Below are 20,387 nucleotides of genomic sequence, written 5' to 3' on the forward strand. Positions count from 1 at the left end.
AAAGTGCCAGTTAAGGTGGCTAAATCCCTTTGTGGATCTAGCCCTTGGTGGTTCGTGTGGGACTCGGACTGAGAGCAGCAGCCTGCTGTGTGGACGGGCTGTTACACTGCTGGGAAAGTCTGTTGCCTGGAGCAGACGGCTGTGCCTGCAGATTGCTCTCGGGCAATCCAGCGATGTTAAAAAAGCACACAAATGGGTGCACAAGAACCTAGAACTGTCTTGCTGAGACTGCTTACTGGCTGCCACACTGTCACAGCTGATTGCAAGACACAAAATGGCTCCAGTGGTATAACCATTTTCTTCTTGCCACTTGGGGATTAGTCCTCGTTGGAGTTAGTGGCCTTAAAGTTATCGTTAGTAGTAGTAGAGCATTCAGAGCCCCCAGCTAAAATCATCCAGCTCTTAACACAATGGGTCCCAAACACATTGTAAAAAACTTGCCATCTAAACAGAGGGAGAAAGGAAGGATTGGTGTCCCCATTGTACAGAGGGAAAACTGAGGCACAGAGAGATCATGTGATTTGCCAAAGGTCACACTGGGAGTTTGTGGCAGAGCCAGAAACTGAACCCAGGTCTCCTGCGTCCCACTCCAGTGCCTTACCTATAAGAACATCCTCCCTCTCTTACTAGCATGGTGATGGACATCCAGGTTAATAAAAGTCTGAAGCTGTCGTCATCCAGAAATGAGGCTTATGTAACCACAGACTGTCTCCTTTCTATTTTAATGTCATTTTCAATGTCACTTGCACTTTTTCATATACAAAAGTGCTTCTCTTTTCAAAAAACTATTTGGTGCTTCATGAAGTTCCATGCTCAGTGCAGATGGCATCATATGGATTCCCCTTTCTGCAGCTTTCAGCAGCACAGGACAAGTGGTCTTTAGATACCCAGCTCTTGTTTTTATAGTTTTGCAAATCATAGGTGCCTTTAACTTGTTAATTGCACTGATATCCCTCGGAAGAATATACATCAGGCCGCTGGCAGCATATTGCACTGTTATCTAAGCTGTTCGTTTGCTCCAGTTGTTTATAAAGTTCATATATTCATTATATTTGGAATGCAAGAGATGGGGCACACGAATGTGGCTTGGGAATGCATATTGGTGCAGAGCTGATATCTGGGGTATTAGGCATGATTTTACAAGGAGCTTTGAACAGAAGTCATCCTCATGTCCTCTCAGTAGGATTCAGCTACTGCATGTCACTATGCCAGGCCCACAGGGGAATCACGTAGACTCTTTTTCTGCTGGCAGAGTTTGTTACAAAGTCCCAGCTTGTGTTTGCTGTTTGAGGAAAGGACATTTCTCCTAAACCACTGGAACCATGCCTTGCCCGGCATCCCCCATGCTCACAGTAGCCTTCAGTAGCTGCTCTCTGGCACTGTGTGGGAAGGGAGATCCAGTAGTTCTCAGATGGTGGGGTGTGACCAGAAGTGGGTTGGGAGGGGATGCCAGGCTGGCTACATCCCGCCCCCACAACAAGTCCTTGAGTCTTTACAACCCAGCAGAAGACCAGGGTAAAGGATGGAAGAAGCAGCTTACGCCCTTCTGCTGCTGTGATCCATCCATGCCCTGTCCCCTCCTACCCACTCGCTAATCACAGAGCAGCTGTTCAGACGCACCCGAACCTGCTCTGCGCAGTGCTCTATGCTTGGGCAGGGGAAGGCATGCTTGACGAAGAAGTGGAGTTAGACTAACTCAACCTGCTAACTAATGTGAAAACTGCAAACTGTTTTCTCCTCACTAGGATGTTAACTCAGGTTAACTAACTCGAGTTAGGAACCCAGCTGTTTTCCCAGGAAAGACCTGGCCTTGGAGTGGCACTGCCACAAAACTGAGCATTGTGCAGGCGAGGCCAGTCAGTCTCCAAATCCACCCACACTGAAGTCTGGCAAGAAAGATTTAATAGCCACGGACCTTTCCTTTAGTGCCTCCCTAGAGGACAGCAAACAGCCTTACAAAGGCCGGACGAGATTTTCACAAATGGGGACCGAAAGTTCATCTCCTAAGTCCATATTTAGGCAGCTAAATAAAGTGCCTGAATTTCAAATATGCTGATCACTCAGCAGTTCCTAGTAAAATCAGTGTCAATGTAAATATTGGCAACTGTAAAGCCTCCAATTATTAGCTGGAAGGCTAACAACTGATGCAGTCCAAAAGTCCTTTCACTGGGCAAGTGACTCACCAACACTTTGAACGTGATAGCAGTGGAGAAGATAGCACAACTCTCAGGGGTTTCCTTGCAGAGATGTCTAAATGCATGAGCCCTGAGTTACACATGTTCTTAGACGTGTGAGTAGTCCCACTGACTTCTACAAGATGACACGTGTGTAGGTGTCTGCAGGATTGGGGTCCATGGTTACCATTCATCAGCTTCATGGGAAGGGAACAGTCAGAGCAAGAAACCCATAAACGTTATAAGCTTTTCATCTTATTAAAACAAAACATAAAGGGGGAAACTTACATCACTGCTGACTTCTGACACTTCTATTTCATGCGATTGCAACAAATATTGTAACCCTCACGTATCCTGAGAATTGTGTAAATTCAGGTAGGTCTGTGAGAGTTAAGTTGCATTTGTCTGTCATTTGAGGACTGGTTGTCTGCAGCTATAATAAAAAATTGAAATGGGCTTTTATCTGTTAAGAGTGGCTCACAGGTTACCTGCAAAGGTCAATTCATTCTTGAACGAACACACACACACACACTCTATTGTCTATTTGACAAATACAGCAGTTAATTTACTTTCCTGTTGTTGTTGCTCTTCTCCTGTCCCAGCAATCTACACACACACACAGAATTCCAGGCTGCCAGGAGTTCAGAGGAGAGCTCTAAACATCAACTAGAGAAGGAAAACCAGGAGGCACCCTCACGCACTACCTCACTCAATAGCCTTGACCAATAGGCTTCCATAGGCAGGCTGGACCAGAGGAGGAGTTTATACACCAAAGAATGAGGAAACAGCTGTGTTTGAGCCATTCCCTCTGTAAAAAAAAGGGTTCAGACTTTGAACCATTGAATTTACTGACCATTTTTTAAAAGGCCTGCTCTGCAGTTTTGCTGAGCTCCTCGCAGTGGATTGAAAATGACTTTCAGTTGAGTTTATTTATTTAAATTTGAATAATAGTGGAAAAAATACCCATACAAAACAAACTCTGAGCACTCTGACTCATAATCCTGCTACAACAGCATCAGAATGATCACCTCAAATCTTTCCGGTCGAGCCCAGTCATGAAATCTATGCAAAGGGACGACTGCCATCAGCTTTCTCCTCTTAACCACAGAGACACTGGAATGTTTACAAACAAAAGGGCGCAAGAATTGCTTTGTAATGTGAAAAGTCCATTTTCTTCACTTGGCTGAACTTTTTGCTCAAACTACCCCAAAAAAGTCACACGTGGGAAGAGACCAGGCTTGGGAAAATTTCACTTTGAAAGGGGAAGTCTGAGAAAGTAACAAGCCACTGAAAAATGACCTGGGGGAGGGTGCACTCACCGCTGGGGTGCCCCCTCCTGGCCAGGCGCAGCGTAGCAGCTCTGTCATGCACCCCTTGCTGACGGTCATTCTGGTCTCACAGTGGTCAGCCTCTTCTCACAACATGGCTTTCCAGCCCGGCCACAATTTATTCCCACTGCCTTTGGGATAACAAAATCCAAATAGTAATTCCAAGCCCTTGTCAGGTCTCCGGCTCCTGACTCTGGGCCTAGTGATCCGCACACCCTCCTACAAGATAGACTGTGGCAGGAAGGAGGCAGCTAGGTGGAGTCTTTCCCCTTAGCCCTTTCCTGGGTTCTTGTAATGAGCAACATGTCCCAGGGCTTCTCACTAGAGGTCGTATTCCTGCCCTGGTCTGTGTTCACAACCCACGATGTGCCTCACGTCAGAGCTCCCTGCACTGTTCCCAACCTCCCAACTCTGGTTCAGTCTCTTGAGCTGGTTCTTCCCTCGTTATCTCAGGGGCCCACATGAGTCTTCTACCCTGCAGGATTCCTAGCTCTGCCCAGCCCATCACAAACTTCTCTGACAGCTCCTGCTGCTCCGCTGTCTCTTTGCCTCTACTACCAAGAGAGCTGCTGCTGAGTTCTCCCCTCTCTGCAGCTCCTTTCCACTCGGCTTCCTCTCCCGGTACAAACCACTCAGCTCCTCCCCCACCTGGGATTCATCTTTAATTAGGACTGGCCACCCTCCAGCTGCCGCCAGGTGCTTTAACTGAGCTTCCTAGCTCGTGTTAGCCCCTTTAATGTCAGTGTGGGGTAAATACCCCAGCACAAGGCTCTTCTAATGTAATGCTGAGGCAATCTTAACTCTAGCTGTCCCCACATGATTCAGCTACCCAATAACGCCATGTGGGACCTGCTCCCCTTAGAAATAAGCCTTACAATCTGCCTGTGTGGTTTCCTTATTCCCATTTTACAGATGGGCAAACAAAGACACGGAGAGGTTACATGGCAGAGCCTGAAACAGAAGAAGAGTCCATTTGCCTGTTTCTGTTTTTCACTAAAGAGAGCCGTGTAAAGGTGTGACTACTCACCTCCCGCGAGCGCCTCCTGCTGGCTGCGTACGGGCCTGCACTCTCTGCTTTTGTGGTGCTTTCTGCTGGTAGTTTCTCTTTTCAGATGGGCTTTCAGTGACTCAGCCCTGAAGCCGAGTCACACACAGTCTGTATGTGAAATGGATGGAAAACAACCCCTACTGGGGTAACAGTCAAACAAACAGTCAGCCCCTCCCTAAGGTTCTCAGGCCTGTCTCTGGGCTTGTTTAAGCACCTGCCCCCTTCTTGCTTTCCAAACAAAACTTTTTGCCTCCTTCGCCCTTGGCCACTCTGTCTGTGACCAGTGGGGGGACCCAGGCCTGCCCACAACTCCGGGTCACAACCCAGGGACCCTACGAGTAGCAGCCAACTGCCGCTTCCATCACTAGCATCTATTGTTGCATTTCCTGGGCTGCTTCCCACTCTGTCCAATCAGCTTCTGGGGTCCTCGACCTGCTCCCTGTTTAAGCAGGGTCTCTCCCAGGCCTCTTTGCCTGGAGAGTCTGTAACAGTCTCTGCCCTGTTCTCGCAGGCCCCTTCACCTGGAGAGCTTATAACAGTCTCTGGCCATTCTTGTCAAAGCTCTCTCTCTCCCAGGCCTCTGTGCCTGGGGAGCTTCACAGTCCTACTCCTGCTTAGGCAGGGTTTCTCCCTAGTGCCTGTATTGTCTCCCAGCCTTCCACTCCTTCTGGTCGCAACCAGCAACTGCTCTGCCCAGCTGCTGCAGCTTCCTCAGCCAGCCAGGAACAGCATCCTTCTTCCTCGGGCTCCAGCCAACAACTGTCCAGGCCCTGCAGCTCCTTTTATATGAGCCTGTTAGGCTCTGATTGACTGTCTCCCTCTGCAGCTTCTCTAGGCAGCTTGGAAGACCCAGCTCTACTGCCTTTTTTCTGGGGCAGGCTGTGGTAGGGCCGCAGTGCCTTCCGGAGGTTCTCAAAGGGCCTGGTACACCCCATCACAAGCCAATATAAGTTAGTGATAATGAAACAGTTTTCCCTTACAATGGTTTATAGCTGTCCAAATGGAGATGTACATCAACGGCAAAATCCCTTTGTGAAATACAGATCCTGCAAAGATTTCTAGGTGCATCATTCAGTCAGTGAAAATAAGATAAAGGTCTCTAAAATATTTTCATCACTTCCTCCTGTTTTTCAGGTCCGTGTTATCTTGCTGAATTGGTGTGCTTGGTTTTTAAGGATGAAAAAGCCTGGAGAGAACATAAGGCCCCTCTCTTGCAAATACAACTATCCCAAGCACCGTTCAAGCATCAGTAGCGTTGAGATGAATGTGTTACCCGGATACCAATCTAGCAACGGGAACGTGATCTATAGCTACCATGCCATGGAAAACCCATGCTGCCCACAAAACAGCGACTCGGGTAGTAAGTGTGGAAAGGTTGCTTGTGCCTCTACAGAAGATATCGAGCTAGTTCAAAAGAAAGCTTTGATGGATACTATCCCAGTGATTGTCAAAATCCTGGAAGAAGTTCAGTTCATTGCGATGCGCTTCAGAAAACAAGATGAGGGTGAAGAAGTTTGTAGTGAGTGGAAGTTTGCAGCAGCTGTCATAGACAGATTATGTCTGGTTGCATTTTCACTCTTTGCAATCATCTGTACGTTTACAATACTGATGTCTGCTCCAAATTTTATGGAAGCTGTTTCAAAGGATTTTGCATAAGGCTCTCAAAGAGGTGCATGCAGTACAAAAAATGTCATTTCAAAATAAAAAACATCGCCATTAACTTTGCTAAATAACATAATTTAAATCTTACATAGAACGAAGGCGCTGAAATTAGTTTTGAGAGCTGATTATCTCCAATGTTAGTGATTGTAATGACTGAATAATATAAATACTGGACCCTGTAATTTATTTCTTAGATTGTGTCTGCCTGTAATGATGTTATGATCTGTGACAAGTGGTAGGCAAGAATTCAAATCTTTGTTACAAGTAAGCACTAGTGTACGTGTACTACTAAGAAAGCACTAGTGAACATTTAGCTATTGTTTAATAAGTAAAAGCTATATTGAGAAGTCATTCTGACTAACATGTTCTTTAGTATATTGTCATTTTCAATATCTTTATGTTTCTGTATCTTCGATTAGTATGGCTGTGACATGCATTTCTCATGTTTGCCAATGTATCACTCTGCACTGTTTATACTGCATTTAGCTAAACAAACTACTGGTGTGCGCTTGTACTATTGCTGTGATTATCTGAAACATTTTTCCAGTCAAGATGTTGACAGAATGTATTTTTGCTAAAACTTTACAGAAATATTTTTTTTAAATGGAGGAAATGTTGATTGTTGAGAGGGAACAGAAATGTCCGTCGTCATTCAGAGAACTGGACAAATTCTCAGTGACACTGTTGTGTTGCTACTGTTGTCCGTGTGCTTAATTTGAATACAACTGGATCACAACTGCTAATCTAATACCTGCTAATCCTAAATTTTAGGGAAGATTCCTGGCCCCATCAAAGTCAATGGGCATTTTGCCCGTGACTTCAGTGGGGCCAGGATTTCAACGTTAGATGTCACGGTCTAGTCTTCTTTGCTGGGCTCTGTTGGTGTGGTCCACTTTCAAACTTGGCCAATGTGGTCTTGTTAAAGGAATTATGTTGATTAAAGACAATTTATTTTTGTTTAGCTAAAGTTTAACATGGAAGACTTTTGTCTTTACTTGTAATCATGTTGCTGCTGTTAACTACTGTAATGCTTAAATATTAATAAACAATAACTCATATGTCACTCAGTTGGAAGATGATGGTAAAAAGGCCTCCTTATCATAGGAGTCTTCTGTCCACTGTAAAATGAACCCCTCATCAGAATAATTGCCCATCTCTTCTGGTTGTTCCGCCCAGTTGAGGGTGAGGGTTCTTTGGGATTCTCGGTGAAGGACTGAGATGAATGACCCAGAGTGAGGCGACTGGATACAACACAATTTTATTATAAGATGGTAAGTATGACAATTATTAATACTGAGATTTCTTATTAAACGACTATGATACTATATAAGTAAATTTAAACAAACAAGACAAAGGAGGGGAAGCAAATAAGAAAAAACAAAACAACAACCAAAATAAAACACACCTTCCTTCCTAATAGAAAGCACAATGGAGGGAGATGAACAGAATGAAATAAACAAAAAAATTCTATCTAGCTAGTTACTTACGACCAGCCATATGACAGCCAGACAGGAGAGCATATACATAGTGCGTTCGGGCCGGCTACACGACACGTGCTCGGGCTGGATTGGGAGTGGGAGGGTCAAGTCCTAGCTGATCAGACCTGGACTGGCAGACGTTGAGTTGTTTTTCGGGACCCTCTGATTACTATACAAGGGCGACTAAGTATATAGTTTAGAAGTTGAGTGTGGCACACGTTGATTGGCTGCTTAGTGCCCTAACTGTTTTCCCCTTATTAGGAAGAACAGTTCAATGTGGAAACTGAAGAAACGGTTTCTGTGGTAAACTTTGTGAAGCAACCCACAAAAGTTTCCTGATATATATATATATGCCCTAATAAGGTTGTGCAGCCTATTGTGGGCCCCTTTCCTGGCTTTGGGGTCTGCCACGGAGTCGAGAAGTGGCCTGGCCAAGGCTGGGGTGGACGGACTATGCTGCATTAACACTGGTGTGATTTTAATCTGCCAGCAGATTACAACTGGCCATCTGGGCTGACAGGGGGCCCTATTCCCAAAGTGTTTACCAGAAGATGTGGTCTTCACACCATGAGTAAAACTTCTACCCTTTGGTGTTACAAACTCTTTGTATGTCTGTGAGGAACCTACCACATTCTTGGGTATTTGATCAATGATAACACATTGCCTTCTCTGGCTGATTTCTATCCTGGTTTTCTCCAAAGAGGTCTTAGGGGAGTTGACAAGAGTTGTTTCCCACAATGGTGAGCCAGAACTTTCCCATCATTGCTGCTGGAGAGCAGTAGGGAGATCTTGGGCCCATTATGAAGAAGAACTTCAAAAATTCCATTCAAACAGGTAGTGGTGAGGCTGCTTGCCCAGGGAACCATCTTTTGTCCTTAAAGCTTTACTTATTCCCCTTCAGTATATAACCAGTTGCTTTTGGAGAAGATAATTGGTAAAGTAAAGCTGAAGCACTTCCAGTGGTTTCCGGATATTTCAGCATCCTTGACCTCTAGCAGGCTGCTTTTGGGCGTGGTTTTAGTAGCCCCCCTTTAAGATGCCACCTGATGTGCTGGGATACCACTGAGCCCGCCTGTTCCGCCAGCCTGGGCAGCTTTTTTACCTGTCTTGCTGAGCCAGGCTATTAAGCCTCCTCTGGTACACACACAGGCAGGGCCACACCCAACTGTAGAACGACAGACACTGAGATCAGCTCTGGGAAGACTCAGCTTAAGGGACCTGCCCCAGCACTCAGGTGCCCACCTCCCTTGTAACGCAGACCCAAAGATATATTATGAACTCCGCCTCCTCCCTCAATGTGGAGGAAGGTATGTACAGCCTCTTCCCCACCCCAATTATGAACTGTACAAATGGGGTTTATTATAAACAAGTTTATTAACTACAAAGGGTGAATTTTAAGTGGTTAAAGAGATAGCAAACCGAACAAAGCAGATTACTAAGCAAATAAAACAAAATATGCAAGCTAAGCTTGTTTCACTAAAGAAATTGGTTACAAATACTAATTTCTCACCCTAGATATTGTTACAGGCAAGTTACAGAAAGTCTTGAAAGGCAGCTGCACTGGTCTGCAGCTTGAGACCTCAGGTATTATTACTTACAAGCTAGATGCCCTTCCAGCTTGGGCTCAGCCTTTCTCCCCTCAGTTCAGTTCTTGCTTCCAGGTGTTTCTCAGTGTCTCTTTGGGTGGGGAGGCAGAGGGGAACCACGATGATGTCACTCTCCTGCCTTATAGCTCTTGTGTAAGGCAGAACCCTTTGTCTAGTATTCCAAAAGGGGAAGACGGGGTATCCAGTGCCAGGTGACTCAGACCCATGTCTCTGCATGGCTGTGGCAGTCATTGCTCGTAAGCTGTCTCCAGAATCCACAGGAAGACTAAGGTCTTTTACAGACCATTGTCTCTGCTAATGGGCCATTAGCTCTGTCTGGCTTTTCCATTGTTGTACCTGAAGGGCTAGTTGGGGGTGACACCCAAAGTAACCCATTTGAAATACAGCTACATAGTCAATATTCCTAACTTCAGATATAGAAATGATACAGGCATACACATTGGATAATCACATTCAGTAACTCACAACCTTTCCAATGCTATCTTACATGAGCCATCTGGCATAAAGTACATCTCAGTCATGTCATATCCGTATCATGAGCATATTTTCATAAAGACTATGGAGTGTAATGTTACACTAACTATTGCTGATGGTTTACTTTTGAGAATGGGCATGGGTAAAGAGTCCATATTGATTTGAGCACAAACCTTTGTTGAGTACCTTTTAAATCCTGAAGGAGTTGACAGGAAGGTCTTTTGTGGGTTCTCTCCTTATTCTTTGAGAGGTCCCAAATGGTGGCAGAGAGCATTCACTCGTCCTCTGTGCAGGCCTTTATATGTGAGGTCTGACAAAGTTGTCACCTCTCCTCCTGTGTGTCTATATATCGCTGCTAGGGCAACAAGAAGTTTTCCCCTGCAGTACCATAAATGTGAGGATGACAATCAGATCTACATTGTATCATTATTATCCCATATACTATGGTGTCTGATCTAGTATTGAAAGAGGCAGGCAAGTGGATGGGACTAAACTGGCTTAAGTTCCTCCTAGATAAATGGACATAAAGCTGCAATATCTAAAAGAACAGCTTGAAGTTATTAGTGCATCTTTCGCTGCAGGTATATGTCCAACCTCACCAATAGTTTTTTGGTCATAGGGATCCTTTGCTCCCCTGGATTCGCATGTGACTATAGTATGTAGTGCCTTTAACATCTGTGATTGGCTAGGAAGGTTACCTCTCCCCTCAGATACACACTGTTCCATACCTTTATACCCTGAAAGCTAGATCATTACAGTAATGTGCTCTACCTGGGACTATGCTGGAGAAGCATCCAGAAGTTGCCGCTAGTGCTGATGACAGTGGTTTGACTTGTGTAAGAAGATCTTCTATCTGCTATAACAGCAGTGCTCCATGATCTGGACTAGTTGCACTTCTAGGTGTAGTTCAAGGTGTTGATCATGACCTATACCATATAAAGCTCTAAGTAGTCTCTGAGTCAGTTTTCCGAGAGATCCAACTGTTCCATCGTACGCTCCAGAGCTGAATTTTCTGAACGTTCCCAAGCCAGCAGCGTGAAGTTCCCAGTGCCTTTTGCTACTGCTCCTTTGGAGTTTGAGCTTGGTGAGCTGCAGGACACAGTGCTAGAGCTGTTTGTCTTGTATAAGTCTTTGGCTAATTTGCAGAAATAAACTGGAACGGGGCTTGGCGTTAGTGACCAGTGGGCCCTGCTACTGAGACTAAGTTGAAAGGCTTATAGTTGATAATTGTAATGGACTCTTTTAATTCTTGTGAGGTACTCAGTTGCTTCAGCCATAGAGATGGAGTATTTCTAAAATGGTTAGATACCCATTTCTTTCTGCAGCTTTTATGGCTAAAATATAGCAGGCAGGACAGTGAATGACCTTTAGAATCAGTTACTCAAGGACTCTTAATATTTTTGCTTAAAGCCTTTTGTCATCATCATCAATCTCCAGAGACAGAAAATAAGGCATAAAAGCTGAAAGTAAAGCACAGCAGTTATAGTAGCTTAGCATCCCAATGCAAAGCATGTTTCTTTACATGAAACATGCAGATACTGCGGAAGAGTATTTTTAACTGGAGCAGTGGTGCATAAATCTCAGAAGCAGTAAGAGGATAAGAACTAGCCTAAAAATAACAATGGAAAAAGAATATCAGGCAACATTTTATTTTATAAAATCTAATACAAATGAAAAACTAAATTATAGATTAGTAGTCAGTATTATTATACTATCAGGAGTCTAGGATTGTGATAATGCTAAAACCATTCTGTTGGTATACATCGTGAATGTGATTTACACATACTCCTGCTGGATTGGAACGGCACCCTGCTTATTCATTCAGTTGGCAGAGCAAGGCCGATCCTTTCGATATCCAGTAGTCACTTGGTCTTTTGGAGGGTAATAAGACTGTTACCACAAAATTGGTAGAATGACCTAGTTAAAAAAGCAAAGAGAAAAACTGTTACCATTGCAATGCAAATCATTATGTCAACGCCACATTATGGCGGAGAATTTAACCCCCCCAACCAGCACATTCAGAACCAAGGTTGCTACATCTCATGCCTATTGCATTACAATACATCTTTCATCCGATATCAGTGGGCAGTGTCACATACTATCAGGCAAAGTATGATATAATTTCACAAGCAAACTGATTACTTTCAAAATTGCTAAATGCCAACAGGGTACTTACCTATAACGTCATTTACAAAACTTAAGCACTTAAAAACAAATAAATGAATAGTCAAGGGCATCAGAAATCTTACTCTATCTATGTAATAAGCAGGTACACTGGGCCAGATTCTGATATCCTTACTCACGCTGAGTAGCACCTACTCCACAAGTGGTCCCACTGATTTCAGGTAAGGTGCTATTCAATATAAGCAAGTCAGAATCTGTCCCATTCGTTTCCTCAAATATAAAGAAATGTTGATTTCATCAAAACACAACTTCAACATGGCCCTATGGATTGCTGTGGTTTTTAAGTATTATTTTTGTTATCTTAATTGCAGTATCTACATACATTTGAAGGAATTTACTCCATTAATTTTATCAGGACTTCAGTAGTCTCCATTCAAAATGTGAGAGTTTTGTCTTTCAGAAACAGATATGGTTATGAGGAGTACTTGTGGCACCTTAGAGACTAACACATTTATTTGGGCATATTTACAGAAATCACTATATTTGCTATTGTGAATACCTAGTATTTAAAAAAAAAATCCCTAACGCAATTTTATTTAGGTAGCTAAGGAAACTCACAGGTTTTAAGAGTGACCATTGTAATAAAATCAGACTGTACATGGAAGACACAACCAATAAGAAGGAAAATGAGGCAATGTTTCTAAGGGGAAGCGGTGAAGAGCTGCACGTGCAGGAAAAGGAGCTGTCGGTGGTTGTGGTTTCCAGAAGGCACACTTATTTCACATGGCCTCTGTAACTCCTGATATTACTACCTTCTTTTAGCTGCCTAGTCAGCTTCTGAATCTCGCATCTGAAGCTGAAACCTAGCAGTGTGGAGCTAATAAAATCTACTTGTATTTGGAGAAAGTTATTTTTTTTGCAGAGTTATACTATTGCATTAATAACTCCAGATTGCAACAGCTTTATCAAAAAGCTAAGTATTATTTATTTAGAACAAAAACATATTGGAGAAAACAGAGATGAAAACAATAAACAGTCCAAATGCTTGCTTGTCTTTCTCTAAGGCTTGACCTGAGAGCATTCCCTCGGAGCCAGGAAAGCCTCAATTGCTCTCAGCCATTCCCGCAGGACCCGTGTCTCTCTTCCTTCTCAGTCTTCTTAGATTATTACACAGCAAGTAAATAACATACGGAGAAAGGTGGAATTGTTTTGACTAAGAAGCCACAGGCCAAATTTGAGCTCTTATTGCAAACTTAGGAAAAATTCCTTTTTTAATGACTTATGGGCATGACTTTCATTTAAAAGTTCAGACAAAGTTAATGTCTGAGTACTCCCCATCCAGAATCTCCACATTATATACTTCTGATTTTGATGAGAACTATGATTTTAAAGAAACAGTTACCTGTGGTGGAGAGTGTCCCAGCTCTGGCTCCAGTTTTATAAAGTGGTGATTGATACAAAGATGGATTTGGTTCATAATTTCGATGGGGCTCAAAATGCACCACTGGCAACATTGGATTCATTTGTCTAGGTAAGGCATCTTCTATAACCATCTCTTCATCATCCCAACGACTGGCATCCATGAACATCCCGTGTACCAACACACCATCTTCTGGAGAGGGTATCTGAAATAAACAGCAGGTGACAAGAAAGCAAAATCTCCCAAATTTATGAACAAACAAAAATGAACTGAATGATCAAAATTGTATGACACGTTCACATCACCACAAGAAGTTCTAGATTCCTGGGGGAAGAGGACAGGACACGTACTTAGAAAACTCTACCACTACAGCTGCCTGAAAATTATCTAATTTTCAAATTATGGATGAAAATTCTTTTAGACAAATTTTCAACATTTTTCAACCCGCTCTAAGGAAAACACAACATAAAGTCCTGACGTTCAAAGTTTTGTGTGTTATTGAACAGTAGTATTAATCTCAGTTTATGCAGAGTCAATGTCAATTTTTGCTCAAAAGAGATGATAGGAAGGATTTTTATTTTTACTTCAGTATTGATAATAAACTCCAAAATACCTGCATATCCATAGGTAATTCTTGTCCAAATTGGCACACTTTTAATGCTTCTGTAACTTGTGCTTGATCTCGATAAACAGGGATGACATTATAGCTGAAACTAAGCTCATCTATTGGTAAGTTATATTTCCGAGCATGATTTTGAAGAGTGCCTGGCAAATTGAAAAAAAGTATTTTTTAAATAAAATTGGGAGAGGGGTCAGTCGCAGTGTGCAGTCAAGAAAGCTCACTTGACCTACTGTAAACGGGAACAAGACATTTCACTCATGCAACAGAGCTGCCTGCATGTTTATCACTGAGAATAAAAATTCTGAAAACTACCATCTTGCTCTTCATTAGAGATGATTGGGAATTTTCCATCAAACTCACTATTTGGTGGAAAATGCAATTTCTGCAAAACTGAAATTTTCTATAGGAATATTTTCATTTTGCTAAAACTTTTCAAATTTGGAAAATCTAAAAAAATGATGTCATTTTGGGTCAATTCAGCCTGAATCTAAATATTTTTGGTTTGTTGAATTGACCTGAAATGTTTTGAGTCAGTTCAAGATTAAACTACATCCTAGAATATTAAGGGAACTGGCGAGTGAAATTGCAAGCCCGTTAGCGATGATTTTTAATAAATCTCTAAACTCAGGGGTTGTACCGTTTGACTGGAAATTAGCTAATATAGTTCCTATATTCAAGAAGGGGAAAAAAAGTGACCCAGGTAACTACAGGCCTGTTAGTTTAACATCTGTAGTATGCAAAGTCATGGAAAAATTTTTAAAGGAGAGAGTGGTTACAGAGCATGAGGCCGATGGCAACTGGGACAAATTACAGCATGGATTTCCGAAAGGTAGATCGTGCCAAACCAACCTGATCTCCTTCTTTGAGAAAGTAACAGATTTTTTAGACAAGGGAAATGCAGTGGATTTAATATATCTTGATTTCAGTAAGGCGTTTGATATGGTACCGCATGAGGAATTACTGGTTAAATTGGAAAAGATGGGGATCGAAATGAAAATCCAAAGGTGGATAAGGAGCTGGTTAAAGGGGAGACTGCAGAGGGTCGTATTGAAGGGAGAACTGTCAGGTTGGAGGGGGGTTACCAGTGGAGTTCCTCAAGGTTCGGTTTTGGGTCCGATTTTATTCAATCTATTTATCGCTGACCTGGGAACCAAGAGTAGGAGTGGGCTGATAAAGTTTGCGGATGACACCAAGTTGGGAGGTATTGCAAATTCGGAAAAGGATCGGGATATCCTCCAGGGAGATTTGGATGACCTTGTAAACTGGAGTATTAGTAACAGGATGAAATTCAATAGTGAGAAGTGTAAGGTTATGCATTTAGGGATGACTAACAAGAACTTTAGTTATAAGCTGGGGACGCACCAGTTGGAAGTAACGGAGGAGAAGAAGGACCTAGGAGTCCTGGTTGATCGTAGGATGACTATGAGTAGGCAATGTGATGTGGCCGTTAAAAAAGCTAATGCAGTCTTGGGATGCATTAGGCGAGGTATTTCTAGTAGGGATAAGGAGGTGCTAGTCCTGTTATATAAGGCGTTGGTAAGACCTCATTTGGAGTATTGTGTGCAGTTTTGGTCTCCCATGTTTAAGAAGGATGAATTCAAACTGGAACAGGTACAAAGAAGGGCCACTAGAATGATCCGAGGAATGGAAAGCCTGTCGTAGGAAAGGAGACTTGAGGAGCTCGGTTTGTTTTCCTTAACCAAAAGAAGGATAAGAGGAGATATGATTGCACTCTTTAAATATATTAGAGGATAAATACCAGGAAGGAGAGGAATTATTTCAGCTCAGTGCTAATGTGGACACGAGGACAAACAGATATAAATTGTCAGTCAGGAAATTTAGGCTTGAAATTAGACGAAGGTTTCTAACCATCAGAGGAGTGCAATTCTGGAACAGCCTTCCGAAGGAAACAGTGGGGGCGAAGGACCTCCATGACTTTAAGATTAAGCTAGATAAGTTTATGGAGGAGATAGTATGATAGGATAATGGGCTTAGTCAATAGGTCAATTAAGTGCCACACTGGTAATTAGTACAATGGGTCAATGATAGGATATTGTTAGCCTTTTTCCAGAGGGTATGGCTGGAGAGTCTTGCCCGCATGCTCGGGGTTCAGCTGATCGCCATATTTGGGGTCGGGAAGGAATTTTCCTCCAGGGTAGATTGGCAGTGGCCCTGGAGGTTTTTCGCCTTCCTCCGAAGCATGGGGCAGGGGTCGCTTGCTTAAGGAGTGGGTGGATCGGCTTATGTGGCCTGCATCTTGCAGGAGGTCAGACCAGATGATCATAATGGTCCCTTCTGATCTTGAATTCTATGATTCTATGATTCTATGAAACTGCATTTCCCTATCATGCCACATCACCTCACGAGGTTGTAGTTTTGGGTGCCTGATGCTGCCCCATTCTCTCTGATGGGCCAGGTTCCTTAGCCAGACTACATCTCCCATGAGATAACGTGAACTTTCCTCCAACCAAACTGTGGGGTACATCATGGGAATCACATGGCCATAGTGCATCACGGAAGCTGTCGTCTGGCCAGGAAGCCCAGCCTACAGGGGAAAAAGACGATACTAAGCACTATAGGGAAATGCGACAGCATAAGGAGATATAGTTTAATGTTGAACTGACCCAAGGCCAAATGTTTTGAACATGCAAGAAATCAAAAGGAAACATTTCCATTTGGGAGTGTCGGAATGTCTTGCCATGAACACATCTTGTTCTGTGACAATGATATTTTAACTTTTCATCCTGGTTTGTGATGAAAACAAATGTTGAAACATCTGAATTTCCCATGGGATGGAAATTCCAATTTTCACTCGGCCTTACTCTGCACCCAAACTGGAAAACTGCAAGCTAACAGAACACTCCCTTAGCTATGACTAGTGCATGAAAAATGTTGGAAACATACAAACTTGCACACAGACACATGGAACCCTGTATCTTAGTGACAGACAAGTGGGAGTTTTATAATCTAAGTATTGCAATGATTAACTCTACTCTGCAATCAAGGAAGCAGAGCTCTCAGTAATAACTATGTATAGTGTGTAACAGCAATCTGGATGCTTTCTCTGCCCACTTGAAAACAGTCTGTCTAAAACAAATCAAACTGTGTTCATTTACATGTACTTTCTTTCTTTACTTGCATTCCGATGAAATGCTAGTCTTTCAGCTTTCTGGGATTTGGCTGGAGACAGGGCTATGAGACCGCTCTCTTTCAGGGGGGGGGAAAGAATCAAGTTGAGTGATGCTGTCTCCAATCTTTGGTTTCTGCTTCAGTGAGGGGAGAATTAGCAAAGGCTTTCCTCCTGTACAGACTCTTCTTGCAGGGCTAAGGCTTGGAAAGACCCTCCCCTCCAGCTTCTCTGTATAGGTGTAAAAGCGAAAGGACAGAGCCAGAAAGGGCTGCACACTCTTCTGCTTCTATTTCTCATACAAAGGCTCCACTTGCCTTTAGTGAGAGTTACTGGGCTGCAGGAAATTCTCTCTATTTCTCTTCTTCTTTGGTGAGATGGGGCAAAACAGGACACTCTGCATGTCTCACTAGGGAGGGTGTACCACAAGGACTGGCAATCCTGATCAGAGCTCAGCAGATGGCAGCCAAAAAGAGCTAGTGTTTGCTCAAAACCCAGGCCATTTTCAGCTATGTGCAAAGAAGAAGCCCCGAAAGTCCTGGAAAACATCTACAGGGCTTCAGAGCACCCATGGACTTGGCAACTTTGTGTCCCACAACATTTTTTGTTTTGTAGAGCAGGCAACAGGAAAGACAAGCTTTTATGCATGTACGTTACTTTTAATTGACTTTTTTTACCTGTCAGAAATCCTTGTGGAAAAAAGAAACCAGAGATCCAGAACGACTTCGGTTGACCCCTTCTGAGCCAGGACTAAAACCAGAACATTTTAATGGATGTTATTGATGAAGCTTCACATTTCCTATTTTACTGCATATTCTCATTAAATTAAGGGCCAAACTCAACTTGCTGTAAGTTGGCAGAACCTCACTGACTTCAACTGCACCCACATACAGCAGAGATCAGAACCCCACTCCACACGATTCAAATCAGGGACGGTTGATTTTATACTTCATTATGGTACAGGAAAAAAATCTTATATAACAGCCACGTCCATTTCACTTTACACTTATAAAGTATGCATGCTACAGCTGGCTCCTACAGTGGTTATCATTAAAATCTGGTCAAACTGCCTTAAGAAATAAATAATGTATCATAGTAGTTGTACTGTTTCTTAGATAGTCCCTGTGGCAAACACAGAGAAATACAGAGAACACTGCAAACACTGAGTTAACCACATCTGTTTATCTAGGTTTTAACAGTGACCAATGTATCTCCATAACAAGTTGCCCCAAGTCCCCTGATCCTAACACCCCTCGACTTTGAGTCGAATCAGAGATAAATCTAAGCCAGGAAATTTGGATCCAGATTTCAAAGCTCCCAAAGTAGTAATTACAGGCTGCCAGGCTGCCATACAGAACATGGCCAATAGGCATGTTACATCCTACTTGGCACAGGCACGCTACAAGGAGCATGGGGAAAACCGAAGTGGAAAAAGTGATATTTCCACATTAATGCCAGGGAGGAGCACATCTCAAAAGGAAAAACTCCAGAGGTTAGGTCTGTGAAGCAATCACAATCTCAAACGCTTGTCCAATTCCTAGCCAACCTTTTGAAGATCCGTCAGGTAATCCTCCCACGGCCCACTGATCACCTCTGAAGAGACTTTGAAAATGGGATTTTGAAGGTGGAAAGAGTTGTGGGAAGGGAAAGCTAAGGGGTGTGAGGGAGCCTACAGGCACTGGCAATGCCTGCAGTACCAGTGAGTCCATGCCAGTACTAGTAACAGCAACGAGCTTATGGTGGAGAACGGGAAACCATTAATAAATATCAGTACACGTCTTACTGAAGGGGAAGGAGAAAGGAAAACCTACCATGACTGGCATGGCTACCAGTCCCAGATGGGGCATGATCTCACCCACCCTGGCACACAGGAAAATGCTGAGATAGCTGAGTTGTGGGGAGTGCAAGTAGCTCCTTTTTAAGAGAGTAGCAAGAGCAGCTCTCCAGTGCGCTCCGCCCAGTGGCCCGATGGCATTATGCCTTTCCTATGGAGCACAATGGCATTTGTGACTGAAGGCAGATTGAAACCATGTCTCCAGAAATGGATAAGGCTGGTAATTGGATCTGGGTTACCTCGTGCCCCTTTATCCAGGATTTCTGAGAGCGCTACATGTTGTACAGGTTTCATTTTAAAATTCTGGTGAGAGGATTAGGTGGGAAGTTTGGGTACGGTGGTTTTGGGCCAAGCTCCTCTTTCAAGCTTCTGGAATGACCAAATTCAGTCCTTGAGCAAGGACCTAGCACACCACTTCATCAAAAGGCAATTTACTTACATCTACAAAGGTTGTCCTTAGTACAAGGTCTTTTACCCATCCTCCTAATGGCTTCAGAGAAGGGTATGCTGCATTGGCCCAGAGTGTGGGAACTTGGTTGTTAAGAAAACTGTTGTATACTTTCTCCATCTCTTCCGACATCACCACAAAACCAGCAATAGCTTTGTTGAGGGTTTCTAAAGAGCTCTGAAAAATAAAAATGTTATAATGTACTAAACTGTAAATACCTTTACTGAAGCTGCATTTTTGCAATGGCTGTTATGGGAATTGTGGATCCCATAAACTTAATCTAAAATAACACTCATGGCTTTTAAATGCAGATGTGCGGACGCGCTAATAAACATTTGAACTAATTTCATGGAACACTGAGAACTGCCAAGTTAAAATCTGGGAAGCTAAGTGCCTGATCATGACCACCTCCTGCAGAGCCATGACCATTCTCACGTCCCAGTCAGAGTTGGCCAATGAGAGAACAAGAAGTCTCCTCATTGGATATAGTCGCCTGTCACAAGGCCCCTGTGGGTGGGTCTCAGATTCTGTGTTTTCTCTGGGATTAGGGAAAAAGTCACTGAGTTTACAGAACTGTCAGAGGCAGGAAAGCAGTGCAGAAGAAGAGACAGTATCTCTCTTCTCTGCCCACCTTCCTGGACTCTGGCTGCCGAGGAATGGAAGCAACAGGCACTAGCGATGGTTATTTTAACTGGATGGAATGTGTTTAAATAATTATAGATAGGTTTTACTGCAAAAATAAAGGATATTTTGATCAAATTAATGTATACAGTGACTTTTGGCACTGTACGCCTCCCTCCCCACATAATCATATTGTGGATTTTCATATGGTTTACAGTCACAAACCACTAGCCTGAACCTTTTATTTTCTTTGTACTCTGGTCAAACGTTTTTCCACCCAATATTAGTACTGTTTAAAGACTACTCTCTTCTACAAAGTTTTGACAGCAAGAGTAAGAATAATCCCTTGCACCCATAACAATCTGTGCGGCCCTTCTTAGGTAAGGAGTTTAAATAATTTCTCCAGATGCTAATGATGAA

General features: G+C 43.1%; 2 protein-coding genes and 1 long non-coding RNA gene across 20 annotated transcripts in view; 1 reads left to right on the top strand and 2 right to left on the bottom strand.

Moving 5' to 3' along the window:
* Positions 1 to 5,437, bottom strand: part of LOC120407332 — a 104,506-nt gene extending 99,069 nt beyond the window's left edge. The window contains exons 1-3 of one of the 2 annotated variants that reach the window (XR_005599882.1): positions 4,530 to 5,437; positions 3,494 to 3,633; positions 2,463 to 2,607 (exon numbers count right to left, since the gene is read on the bottom strand). This is a non-coding gene — a long non-coding RNA (uncharacterized LOC120407332). The remainder of the gene's footprint in view (positions 1 to 2,462; positions 2,608 to 3,493; positions 3,634 to 4,529) is intronic. The other variant, XR_005599881.1, reaches the window with a different exon arrangement.
* LOC120407331 (neuronal acetylcholine receptor subunit alpha-7-like) overlaps positions 1 to 6,270 on the top strand; it is a 115,910-nt gene extending 109,640 nt beyond the window's left edge. The window contains exon 10 of the mRNA XM_039542843.1: positions 5,685 to 6,270. Coding sequence (XP_039398777.1) covers positions 5,685 to 6,206 — 522 coding nt within the window. The 3' untranslated portion in view covers positions 6,207 to 6,270. The remainder of the gene's footprint in view (positions 1 to 5,684) is intronic.
* A 2,859-nt stretch (positions 6,271 to 9,129) lies between these two features.
* Positions 9,130 to 20,387, bottom strand: part of DNAH6 (dynein axonemal heavy chain 6) — a 192,113-nt gene continuing 180,855 nt past the window's right edge. For 12 of the 17 annotated variants that reach the window (XM_039543463.1, XM_039543456.1, XM_039543458.1 and 9 more), the window contains 5 exons: positions 19,338 to 19,523; positions 17,742 to 17,814; positions 13,929 to 14,080; positions 13,298 to 13,520; positions 9,130 to 11,688 (listed from right to left, as the gene is read on the bottom strand). In XM_039543463.1, coding sequence (XP_039399397.1) covers positions 11,585 to 11,688; positions 13,298 to 13,520; positions 13,929 to 14,080; positions 17,742 to 17,814; positions 19,338 to 19,523 — 738 coding nt within the window. In that variant the 3' untranslated portion in view covers positions 9,130 to 11,584. Of the gene's footprint in view, positions 11,689 to 13,297; positions 13,521 to 13,928; positions 14,081 to 17,741; positions 17,815 to 19,337; positions 19,524 to 20,387 lie in introns of those variants that run through there. The other 5 variants (XM_039543457.1, XM_039543465.1, XR_005600162.1 and 2 more) reach the window with 4 other exon arrangements.

Source organism: Mauremys reevesii, linkage group 6 (assembly GCF_016161935.1).
Source record: "Mauremys reevesii isolate NIE-2019 linkage group 6, ASM1616193v1, whole genome shotgun sequence".
In the NCBI taxonomy this organism is placed as follows: domain Eukaryota; kingdom Metazoa; phylum Chordata; order Testudines; family Geoemydidae; genus Mauremys; species Mauremys reevesii.